At 43.5% G+C, this 12,403-nt stretch overlaps 1 protein-coding gene across 1 annotated transcript in view; it reads right to left on the bottom strand.

The window, feature by feature from the left end:
- Positions 1-793: 793 nt before the first annotated feature.
- The window catches only part of ddhd1b (DDHD domain containing 1b), a 43,459-nt gene continuing 31,849 nt past the window's right edge, over positions 794-12,403 (bottom strand). Inside the window, exons 9-13 of the mRNA XM_030722365.1 lie at positions 10,338-10,487; positions 10,019-10,083; positions 9,716-9,894; positions 3,955-4,197; positions 794-2,764 (exon numbers count right to left, since the gene is read on the bottom strand). Coding sequence (XP_030578225.1) covers positions 2,580-2,764; positions 3,955-4,197; positions 9,716-9,894; positions 10,019-10,083; positions 10,338-10,487 — 822 coding nt within the window. The 3' untranslated portion in view covers positions 794-2,579. The remainder of the gene's footprint in view (positions 2,765-3,954; positions 4,198-9,715; positions 9,895-10,018; positions 10,084-10,337; positions 10,488-12,403) is intronic.

The raw sequence follows: 12,403 nt of genomic DNA, 5'->3' as shown, positions 1-12,403 counted from the left end.
TCAGATGGAGCACGCTCGAGCACCCTGTCCAGGGACTCTAAGAAGGGTGGGTACTCTGAACTGTCATTCAGTGCATAAGCTCAAACAACTCAATTCAACTTTATTTATAAAACACTTTAAAATCAGTGCCATTGGCCAAAGTGCTGTACACAAGTAAGAGCAAACAGGTTTAAAATACATAAAAAAACAAAACAAAAAGTAAAATATAACATTAAAAAAACAAACATAGAAGACAGTGGTTAGAGCAATTAAACAATAAGAACCAAAAAAATAAAAAAAATAAAGTAAAACCACAGTTAAAACAAACAGTAAGAGCCAACAACTCAACTTTGGAACAGCAGCTGAAAAAGCGCGGTCACCTCTCAGCTTTGTCTTTGTTTTTTTGACAGATCAGCTGACCTGAGTGAGCGTGAGGGGGCATACAGTGATGACAGTGATGGGCAAATGAAGCTCTTGTGAAGCACCGAACCACTTGAGCCAACTGTTTTGAAATGGGTTCATTACTCGAAGCTTCAATTACAGCACCCTCTCCTAGAGAAGTGCAACGCTTTGAATTACACACGCACACACACATCATCTACTTTACTCTCGTGAGGTGGCTGTGACTCAGGAGGTAGAGCAGGTCACCTACCAATCGGAAGGTTGGCGGTTCGATTCCGGGCAGCATGTCAAAGTATCCTTGGGCAAGATACTGAATCCCAAGTTGCTCTCCGACGCAAGCGTTGGAGTGTGAATGTGTGTGAATGTTAGACAGTAAAAAGCACTTAGCTTAGATTCACATGGAAGTGCTTGTATGAATGGGGTGTGAATGCAAATGTGTTGTATAAGTGCTTTGAGTGCTCAGATAGAGTAGAAAAGAGCTGTAAGAACTAGTCCATTTACTTTTGCAGAAAATAACTTTTGTTCTGAAGCATCTTTGCAAACTTTGAGGCACACACATTATGACCGAATATCATGATATGATGTAATATTTACAAATAAAGATGGCTGAATGTGTGTGTTGTGTTATTAAGGAGAGAGTACTGGGAAAACATGGTATAAATTGGGTGTGCATGTGTAACTATGGCAGGGGGGTGATTTTGTGGGACGGGGAACACGGAAAGTTTTTTATTGAAGTACATTATTTTTTAAACTGTTTTTGGATTGAGCCGGTTTCTTTTTTTGCTCATAACCAGATGTGGTGGTGTCAGTGAAACACATGAGTGCACCTCAAACCTGTCAGGTGACTCATTCGGGGAATGGAGCAGTTGCTAGTTCGGCTGTCATATGTCACGTGATTTCTTTCGCCCCAAAGCAAGCTTCGAAGCTTGGTTCTATGGAACTGTAAGCCCAAAGCGTGTATCAAAGCTTCAGTGTCGGACTGCCATCACCAGCGTACAGGTGGGGCAGGTCAAACAGATATGGTGGGGCAACGCCATGAAGACATTTAAAAACAAATAAAAGAATTTTCAAATCAATCCTTAACTGTCCAATTTTACACACAGACATGTTGCTGTCTGTGTCAGATGTTGACAACAGTGAGGACTCATTTCCCGGCCTGAAGGTGCAGGGAAGCAACCCTCTTGGGTGTTCCTACCGTCCACAGGAACACACCTCAGTAAATCTGAAATGGGGGCAACAAAAGAGAAAATTTTGCAAAAAATTAGGTGAACTAGTTCCTCCTGGTGCACGACATTGCCTCATGTGGCGAGAGTATTCAGGCTGTTCCTGGAGGATGAAGGAATTGATGCCATTGACTGTCCCTGTCCTAAATCCAACAGAACACCTCTGGACATTATATTTCAGTCCATTGCCACCTCAGATGGTCCAGGAGCTCAGTGATGCCCTGGTTCAGAACTGGGAGGAAATTACTGCAGACACCATCTGTCATCTCATTAGGATTATGCCCCGATGCTGTCAGGCATGCATACAAGTACATGGGGCTGTCCAAACTACACAGTTTTGAGTTTTAAGTTGATGGAATGAAATTTTGGCAAAATGGACGTTCCTGCTGCATCATTTTTCACTTTGATTATCAAGATGTCTTTGAAATCAGCCCTCTGTAGGCTGGTAATTTTCATTTCCATCAAATGATGTGGCATCCTTTCATTCCTAACTCCCAGTACATATCGGTAGAGATATCCAGCAGGATTATTTTTCTAATTCTGATGTAGTTTTAAAGTGCTCCTTTAATTTTTTTTAAGCAATGTATATCAGGCAAGAGAGAGACAACATTCCTCTCCCAGAAGTCTAACAACTCAGTTCCCAGACATTTACCGACTGTTATGGATCATGTTCACCACTGCTATAAAGTGGTAAACTTGACCCTGTTCAAGCTGTTTTGATGTGTGTTGCTGCATCAAATTCAAGATGACCTTTTTTCTTAAAATGGTAAATTTTGTCAGTTTAAACATTTGATATGTTTTCAGTGTTTTAGTGTGAATAAAATATGGCTTTATGGATTTGCAAATCATGGCATTCTGTTTTTATTTACATTTTACTCAACATCCCACCATTTTCAGAATTGGATTTGTATTTCAAAAGTTGGGAATAGAAAGTGAATTGACCCCAGGTGTAATGGCTTCATGCTCACTCTGCACTTATGAGGTGTCTGGGCTGTCTTCAGCAGGTTCAGGAAGCTCTTGTGGTCTGTACATAAAGGTGAGGAGAAACAGAGCCACATCATAAGAGCACCAGTAGGCTGTGTGCGAGGTCACAGCTGACCAATAGCGGCTCTCCACCAAGCCCTCCCGCAGTTCAAAGTCGATGCGTCTCTCCAGTTCCACTGGAACAGAGAAAATACATATTAGGGTCAACCAGTGTCAGAAGTAGAGTCTTCAAGCCAGGCTGGTGTTGAATACAGTGAACATGTCAACTTGACTTGCTGAGGTGGAAAGAGTGGAACCTTTCAAATACCTTTCAAACACTGTGAAGAAGGCCAGACAGCATCTCTACCTCCTCAGGCGGCTGAGGAGCTCCCACTCATGGAAGAAACTTTTACACCTGCACTATCAAGAGCATCTTGCATGGGAACATTGCCACCTGGAGGGGAAACTGCACTAAACAGGACTTCATGGCCCTTAAAAGGTTGGTTCGTTCAGCTGAACGGACCATCAGAACCACCCTCCCCAACCTGCAGGACATTTACACCAAGCAGTGCAGGCTGAGGGCCATGAAGATCCTAAAACAGCCCAGCCACCCCCGACACTCTCTCTTCTCCCTGCTCTCATCAGGTCGGCGTTACCGCTGCCTGAGGACTGAGACTGAAGACTGAAACAGACTGGCGACCTGTACAGGGTGTACCCTGCCTCTCACCCTATGACAGCTGGGGTAGACTCCAGCCCCCCCCCCCCCCCCCGCAACCCTGAAAAGGATAAGCAGAAGAAAATGGATGGATGAATCTAAACATAGGAGCCTATTAAAAATGCTTATGTAAAGCAAAAAGTGTCAGATAGGCCTAGAGGTTTTTGGATCTGACCTCTTCAAGTACTCTCCAGCACAAACTTTTTACGGATAATTGTATGTGATGTGATTGGTCTTGACATAAGCATACGTTCACTGGTTCAGTATTGGCAGTAGTGGCACAAAACTACTTGGTACAGCTGTACATGGGTGGCTGTGGCTTAGGAGGTAGAGCAGGTCATCTATTAATTGGAAGGTTGGTGGTTTGATTCCTGGCTGCTCCAGTCTGCATGCAAAAGTATCCTTGGGCAAGATACTGAACCCAAATTTGCTCAGCTGATGCAACAGTTGGAGGCAGAGCACTCCTTCTTTGAAATTGAAAACAGTGAATGGGTGAATGCAAACATGGATAAAATGCTCTGAGTGCTCAGCTAGAGTAGAAAAGCGCTATATAAGAACTACTCCATTTACCACAGAGTAAAGAGGAGTAATTCAGCTGAAACAGAATAACAGGAAGGTAAAAGACCTCAACAATTAAAGCAGACACTGGATGCTTTATTTTACAGAACTTACATGAGGTGATGTCCATAATAGCTGAGGTGGACTGGGACATGGCAGGCTCCTCCTCTATTTGTTTGTCCTTTTCTTCTCTTTCGGTCCCTGCTACACCTTCCTCTCCTGCTGCCACATTTTTCACTTCAGAGGTTCCACCCTCAGAATCTGATGGCTCCTCCTCCACTCCACCCACCTGGCCACTGGAACGGGAAAAGCGGGAAAATAGGATTCCTCCAATTCCCTTTCCGAGACTTGCCGCACCTTAGGGGCAATGAGATTTATGCGTTATATCATTATATTGTACATACATAATTTAAAGTAATTTGTAAACAATATTTACTCTGCTGGGATGAAAAACCATTAGGTGTTTCTCTACAGACTACAGTAATCCCTCTCTTATCGCGGGTGTTATGTGCCAGGACCGCCCGCGAAGTAGGGACGCTATATTTATTTTAATACTTATACATTATTTTAGTAGTTATACAATATTTTAAGTTTTTATAAACCCTCCCCACACACTTATACACCAAATATATACATTACTTTACAACACGTACTATACATGTGAAGAACGAGTACCGCAAAAACCCGCAAAACAGCGAAAATACGCAATAAATATTTTACACTAATATTGACTGAAAACCTGCGAAACAGCAAGTCCGTGAAAAGCGAACCGCGAAGTAGCGAGAGATTACTGTATTTCAGCATTGTTTCTGTCACTCCACAAGCTGAAAGTGGGATTTGGCAGTTTGGCATATGTGTAAACAAACACACACACACACACACACTTTATATATATATATATATATATATATATATATATATATATATATATATATATTTAAAAACATGTCCTGGCTTTATGTAGGGCTTTTTTATAGCTCAACAAACTCTTTTTCCAGGCTAAATGAGCATCTTCTAAATTAGTGAGACGCCATTTCCTGTCATTTTCAGCATCTACATGGATGTTAAAATCACCCACTATGTATGTTACACTATACACTATGTGCATGTTATTGTGTTTTTGGTTTACTCATTTAAATGCAGCTGTAACAACAGAAATTTCCCTCTGGGATCAATAAAGTATTCTGATTCTGATTCTGATTCTGATATAATTATTTGTTCTGAACTGAGCACTAAATCAGACAAATAGTCTGAGAAAAAACAACATTAATTATTACTAGTAGGTATAAATAATTTTTTTGCCATGTGACTACTCTACAGTGGGCTATTCACGATTTCATGACAAAAAAAAGCTTCTTGTTGTTGCATTTAAGAAACTTTAACACTAAAATAATAAAATTTGTTTATGGTTATTTATTACCAACAAAACTCCACTTCAGAACAATTCTGAAGTGGGCCATTACATGTGTAGGCTTACTCTGAAATAGAATGGCTAGAAAGCTACACAGACCACTATGAGTCTTACTGAGCCAGTAGCTGTGGCAGTAATCTGTCCATGCACAGTTAAATTCTCTACTTTACTCCATGTTTTTTTCTTTTCACATTGCACCAAAAGCTGTTAAAAGGCACCAAAAGGCCCTATTGAACTTGTTCCATTTAATTTTACTATTTTCTATTATTATACCTCTCCGCAAATTACCACCTTATCATAGTGGAGGAATTTGTGTGTCCCAGGGATCCCAGGGGCTATGTTGTCCAGGGACTTTTGCCACCTGGTAGGATCTCCCAAGGTAGATTGATCCTTGATGAGGGGCCAGATCAAGAGTGATTCAGAGGACCCTCATGAGAGGAAGATCCAGGGAATAGTTTACTCAGCCCAGGAAAAGGTTACTGGAGCCCCACCCTGGAGCCAGGCCTGGGGAGGGGGCTTGAGGGAGAGTGCCTGGTGGCCTGTAGGGCCCAGCTGGGCGCAGCCTGAAGAAGAGACATGGGTCCGCCCTTCTGTAGGCCCACCACCCACAGGAGGAACCGTGGGGGTCTAGTGCAGTGTGTGTTGGGCAGCAGCCAAGGGTGGAGGCCCTGGTGGACTGATCCCTGGCTATTGAGGCTGATGTCTGGAGCCTCACCTCTCTGGTAAGAAATGGGCCTGAGCTAGGGGTGAGGTTCCAGTCTGAAGTTACCCTTGGTGAGAGGTGGTGGGCTGGAGTAAATATCCTTGTACCCCTCAGCTTGCTGTATGTTGGAGCTTTTACTGATGGACAAGTGGGTCACTTTCCTGCACCTTCAGGCCAGAGATAGGCTGTTTGTGTTTATGCACCGAACAGCAGTTCAGCAAACCCAGCCTTCTTGGAGTCACTGGGTGGGGTGCTCGAGGGTGCTCCATCTGGTGACTCCGTTGTCCTACTGGGAGACTTCAATGCTCACATGGGTGATGACAGTGAGATCTGAAGGGGTGTGATTGGGAGGAATGCCTGCCTGGTGTTGTGTTGTTGGACTTCTGTGCAAACCACAGTCTGTCCATAACAAACATCATGTTTGAACATAAGGATGGCCATAAGTGCACATGGCACCAGGCGGCTGAGGACTCTCTCAGGTTCAGGGTCAAGAGGTGTGGTACCTTTAGGTTCAGTTCATGCAGTGTGGGACCCTCAGATTCAGGTGGCATAGGACCCTCGGGCTCAAGCTCATGCACAGGCGACGAGGGACCCATGGGCTCACGTCAGGCTCAGGCTTGGGCTGCACAAGACCAATTTAAGACTTTATTTTGGCACTGCAGTAGTTCAAAAATCAGCAGACAAAACACAAACAAAGGAGCAACCGAGTCCAAAAAGAGTTCAGAGGCTTACCCAGGCCAGAAACAGAAAGACACAGAACCAGAACAAAAACAAAAAAAACCCAGTCCAAATTAGGATGTTGGGGATGAGGCAGAATAAGGACAAAAAAACATTCAGAGGGTCCGCCAGGAAAACTGTAAGGAAGATAACGCAATTTAGGGGGCCAGCCAGGAGGCCAGCATGGAAGACAGGGCAGTTCAGGAGGTCAGCCACGTGGCCAGTGACCAGGCCACGGAGCTCAGGAGACCGGCCAGGCAACCAGAGGCAGAAACGAAGCAACTCAGACAATCAGCCTAGAAACCAGTCAGCAGGATGGCTAGTGATTAAGACCAAACAGTTCAGCAAGCCAACCACAATGACTGAGACCCTCAGGTGACTTGGTAGAAAGGCATCAAAGGAAGCAAAGGGACACCTTTGGTGGCTTGGCAGGAGGCCGACGAAGGAGGCAATGGGATACTTCTGGCACAGGTGACTTTGGACTCCTGGACTTAGACTCAGAGCACTCGCTGGTCCTGGGTCTGAGGCTTACTGAGTTTTGGCCCCTGTGAAACATGGTTGCAGAGGGCGGGATTTACCCCTCCCTACCGCTCGCCACTGATCAATGCTGCCTCCCCTGGGATGTGGGTGCATGTGGGTCCCGGGGTGCATGGCTGGATGTCTTGGCGTGGCTGTTGGCCCACTCCCTTGGGGGTTGTTGCCTGGGGGTGGCTCGGGCCTCTTTGGCATTGGAGGAGGCTCTGCTGGGTGTCGGGCAGTTCTTGGGCTGCGCTGGGAGGCAGCTGGGTCTTTCCCTATTTAATATTTTTCTAATGTGCTGCTGCCTCTGGTAGGAAATTTAACATACTGTACTAGCCTGGGGAGTACAGATTCAGTACAGCTTAATTAAAGTCTCCTTCAACAATGAAGCAACCATTTGGGTGAGCCTTCATCTGTTCACTGATGATTTCGTGCAGGAGGGACAGAGCTATGCTAATGTTAGCATCTTGAAGGATATATACGGCTGTTAAAACTATCACGGCGATTTGTCTGGGTAGGTAAAATGGTCTGCACACAACTGAAATGGTCTCTAGGTCTGGCAACAGTGAGTTTGAACAATGTTACTATAGGGTTCGTACACCTTTTCCAGAATCCAATTCAAGCACTTTTTAAGCATTTTCAAGGTCAATTTTCAAGATTTTCCAGCACATGTGATACATTTTCATACAAATAGATACATACTCAAGAATTCATAGACATATATGGGGGTGTCTATAAAGTCGCTATGTTGGCAACACTGTGGGCCAGTACCTTCCGTTTTCAAAAAGTTGCATTTTAGCCATTTACACAGAAACAGAGAACAGAGCATTTTGAAAATGCTCTACTATGGAACCCATGTTGAAATTGTACTGTTTTCAGAGACTCAAAATGCCAATTTCATGTAAACAACAGGCCAAAACACAACAAAACGTGACCGTTTTCATCTGAAAACACACACAAATGACCCTGACTTGGATAAGTATTGGATAAATATTTATTAGGATTGCACCAACCAAATATTCAAATTAGCTATCAGTCAGATCCTTATGCTAAAAACTGGGTAGCGTATTGATTACAGTGAGGCGAGTTATTCAGTTTAACATTCCATGCAGCAGCAGCAGAGTCAGCATAGCATGGAGGAAGCTAGCAGCAAAGGGTTCAGCAGTTTGATAGTATATCTAAAAGCTTCTATTTATTTTTTTAACTTACCTGCGCACTGGGGTCAAGTGGACAGTACTGCAAAGCTCAGACAGTGAAGCTTTGGCTTCTCTCTCTCACTCATTAACTGCTACTGTTTATATTCAGTCACAGAGACATTATGAGATGTTGATTCAGTGTAAGACTTCTTGGGATGCTTACATTTATATATAGATTTGGATTTGTTACATTTTATTTTACAAAGTTAGGAAAACAATACTAAAGTCTGATGTCAGCTTACACATAAATAAATATACAGATATATACTCTGGGCCTCAGACTGAGGAATACAGCATATTAATTTTACACTACTGTCAAATTGGTACTTTGTATCAGCAGACAGCCAAGGTATCGGTATCAGAAATGAAAAAAAATGGATTTCTGCACCAATAAACTTGATGTTCGCTTTTTGTCAAAGCATCATGGAGTCATTGGAAATGGGCAAATGGGCTAAAGGTTCATGACCCTTGTCTGAGGGGATGAGTAGATCGAACCCATGGCAGTAAAATGCTTCACAGAGCCAAGGATCTCCTCACTGTAGGATCAAGGATTTAGGTTTTCCCTTAAATTTTTCACCCATCTCCAGTTCCAGGGCTTTGCTGTTACACAACTGCGAACCCAGTCAGACTGTTTGATAGCATGGAGAACATTCTGCATTTTAGTTTTTGTATGAGTGAAACAAATGTGAAATTTATGTTAAAAGTGGCAAACACGCTGCTGATTGTAATGTCACTTTTACTGGACAGGCAAAAGGTTCTGTCTGTGTGCAGAAAGAAATGTGACACCAAAATGTAAATCAGCTGCTATTCACAAAGTGCTTTTCTGCTCTTATCGATTCACACACATCTTTAAGTGCTTTTTATCTATCTGGCACAAACTCAGACACCAGCAGATGTTTTTCAACATGCAGACTAGAGGCGCTAAGGATCAAACCACCCATCTTCTGATCAGTCTATCGCCTGAACAGGTTTGTTTGACTCATTTCCATATGTGGCTGCTAAGTGAAGGGTAAGCTCTAAAGAGAAACCAAATGCAATAGTAATAGGAGCAATAGCTCCATATCTGCTGTGTAAAATCAAATCAGTTACTGTCAGGAGCTAAATGCTTCTATTGTTTGTTTAGACCCTGTTTACTGCCCAGTGCTGGGCCTGCTACAATATCAGCATCTCATGTACCTCCTGTTTCTCTTAGCTCACATCAGCTGATTGCACTCGGTGTTCATATACATCCCTGATTTTTTTTATTTAATTAAAGTGATCTTTAAACATGAGAACTAGAAAAACACTTATATAATGTTCTGTTACCATCCATGCAGCCAAAACCCTCACCCATGATGCTGGCCTTGCCCAGGCTGGTGATTGATTCCCCATAGTGGCGCCGTGGCTGGGGCGGAGAGGTGCAGGGGCTGGGGATGCTCTCTGAATCTGAGACAGACACAGTCTCCTTCAGGGGATTGAGTAGTGTGGGTCGGATCAGATCATATGGTGTTGGGCTGGTGGTGTTGTACCTGCACATCACATCCACATCAATAGTTATTACTAGATACAAAATCAAACATCTCATTTCATCACAGTATCTACTGCTGGAGAAACATTATATCTCTCATATACAAGACAATTGGCATGTCTTACCAGTGGATCTGAACAGGGGCAATGTTACTGTAATGCTTTAAGATTAGAGGCTCCAGTCTGTACGCCTGAAACAAACAAATACAGATGATTCGGCTCTTTAGGGTCTCTCACTTGTCAGCTGGTCCTTTATTTTAATTCATATTATTTTAATAGCAGTCTTATTTTTATAGCTTTTTAATGCTATTTTATAACAGTTTGTAACATTATTCTATTTAGTAATCATTTCAAAAAATGTGAATAGTTTGATCACTAAACTCATCATTAAAGTGATCAAATGTGATCTCAGCATTTTAGTAACACACAGAACTGTGCAGCTCACCACAGGGTCTGTAGGGTGGAATATATTGAAGAGGCGATTGCAGATAGATTTCGGAAGAATATGGTCCTGCATGCCATTGTTTCCTGGCCGGATTCCTCGTAATGCTAAGAATACAGCCAGAGGAGACCCCATGCAGAAGAAATTCTCTACCTGCAACACAGACAGCAGGGTAGATTTACCATTAGAGAATAACTGACACACCTTCATTGTTCCTGCACAGCCGCTTAGTGGTCAGGTCTGCATTTCAAAGTGGCATCAGATGTGATGCTGTGACCATTTGACATGCTTGCGACAATATTTGCAATTTGAATATGAAACTTGTGCTTTGCATCAGGTCATCAAGTTTGTTTGATGATCTGAAATATTTAAGTGTGACAAATAACCAAAAAACTAAGAAATCAGAAAAATACTTTTCCATAACACTGTAGCAGGTACGAGGCTGGAGGGAGGTAGTGGTGCACAAACTAGAAAAGGAAGCAGGAATGCTGTGAAGCTGGACTTTTTTTCCTGCAAGTATTATTACAATAAAGAGTTGTGTGTGCAAATCCACTGTGGTTACTGAGGAGAACCTGCTACACTGGTACCTAACATACCTCAGTAACAGGGACATGTCAGAATCACAAATGCTGGCAGAGATGGCTGCCAGGCATGCAGAGCAGGCAGCAGGGAACCACTGCACTTGCTCACAGGCAGCCTTGGACATGCTGCTGTCTAGGGAGGGGACAGCAGCCAAGATCAGACTCCAAAAATGTTCTGACACAGATGATCTGCAGTCCTTCGTGGTTTGAAAAATGCCAGTGCTTCAGGAGAGCTAAGCTGGGGCCTGATGTTCACCCCTTTTGCCTATGCCTAGCAGCTGAAAGATGTGGCCACACAGTGGGTGTAACCGGAAGAGGCAGTCAGAGAGCAATTGCTGCTGGAGCTGGTGGTCACACGGAGGGATTACCACCAAAAACAGAAGACTAGGTGAGATGTCACCAGTCATCAAGCTTGAAGGCGGCAGTCATTATGTCTAAGGCCCACCTCACTGTGCATGCATGGGAACACTCTGGAGAATGAAGGAAATTTCTTCCCTCTCTGGGACCTCATGCCACTGTTCCTGCTTCGCTGCCACCGGCCCTTTCAGCTGTTGGAGCTGCACCCAGCCCACCAGCTCAAGCACCAGCCAGTGATGGAGGTGTGGGTGACCTCACCACTTCTGAAATGAATGCCCACTCATAGATGTTGGCCAGGTGGCTGGCCACCTTCTTATGGTGTGGGAGTGACATGCAAGGAGGTATATACCAGGCAATGGTGGATTCAGGCTGCACTCGGTTCCTAATTCACCAGAACTTGGTGAATTATCTCATGATGCACTATGCTTTGCCTTTGGCAAGTGATCAAAGTTGATGGTCAGCTTATGTAAATGTACTTGCACTTTTCATTGATTAGAGACAGGTTATATTTGAATTGCAACAAACAAAAAATGCCCAGTTGTTGGTACCAAAGAGTTGGCCAATTCTATTGGCCAGGTATCCGGGGGGATGTGCACCGGTGGTCCGCATCCTGTTCTGAATACCAGATGGTTAATCCAGCAACTTTGCTCACTTCATCACTTATGGAAATCCCATTTGAATGAACTGGCATGGATGTCATTGGGCCATTTCACCAGGTTGCACGTGGATATTTGTTTCTGTTAGTTCTAGTGGATTACACAACTCATTATCCCAAAGCAGTGCCCCTTCGTAACATTTATACAAGGCACAGGCAATGTTTCAAGTCATCTTCCACGTTGGAATCCTGAAGAAGATTTTGACAGACCAGGGCCTGCCGTTCACCTTATGTGCAGTGAAAGAACATTGAGTTACTGGGGGTTAAGTCTATTTGGACAAGTGCGCATCATGATAAATGAACTAATACTTATATAGCACTTTTTCTACTCATGAGCACTCAAAGCACTTTTACTACAAGCCTCATTCACCCATTCACACACACAGTCATAAAAGCACTTTTTTCTATACCTAAGTGCCTTATTTAACATTTGCACACATATCCACACTGCAATAGATGTATCGGGAGTGACTTAG

The sequence above is a fragment of the Archocentrus centrarchus genome, chromosome 24 (genome assembly GCF_007364275.1).
Source record: "Archocentrus centrarchus isolate MPI-CPG fArcCen1 chromosome 24, fArcCen1, whole genome shotgun sequence".
Taxonomy (NCBI): Eukaryota; Metazoa; Chordata; class Actinopteri; order Cichliformes; family Cichlidae; genus Archocentrus; species Archocentrus centrarchus.
Note: the sequence above shows the minus strand (reverse complement) of the source record. Positions and strands in the feature narration are given on the sequence as shown.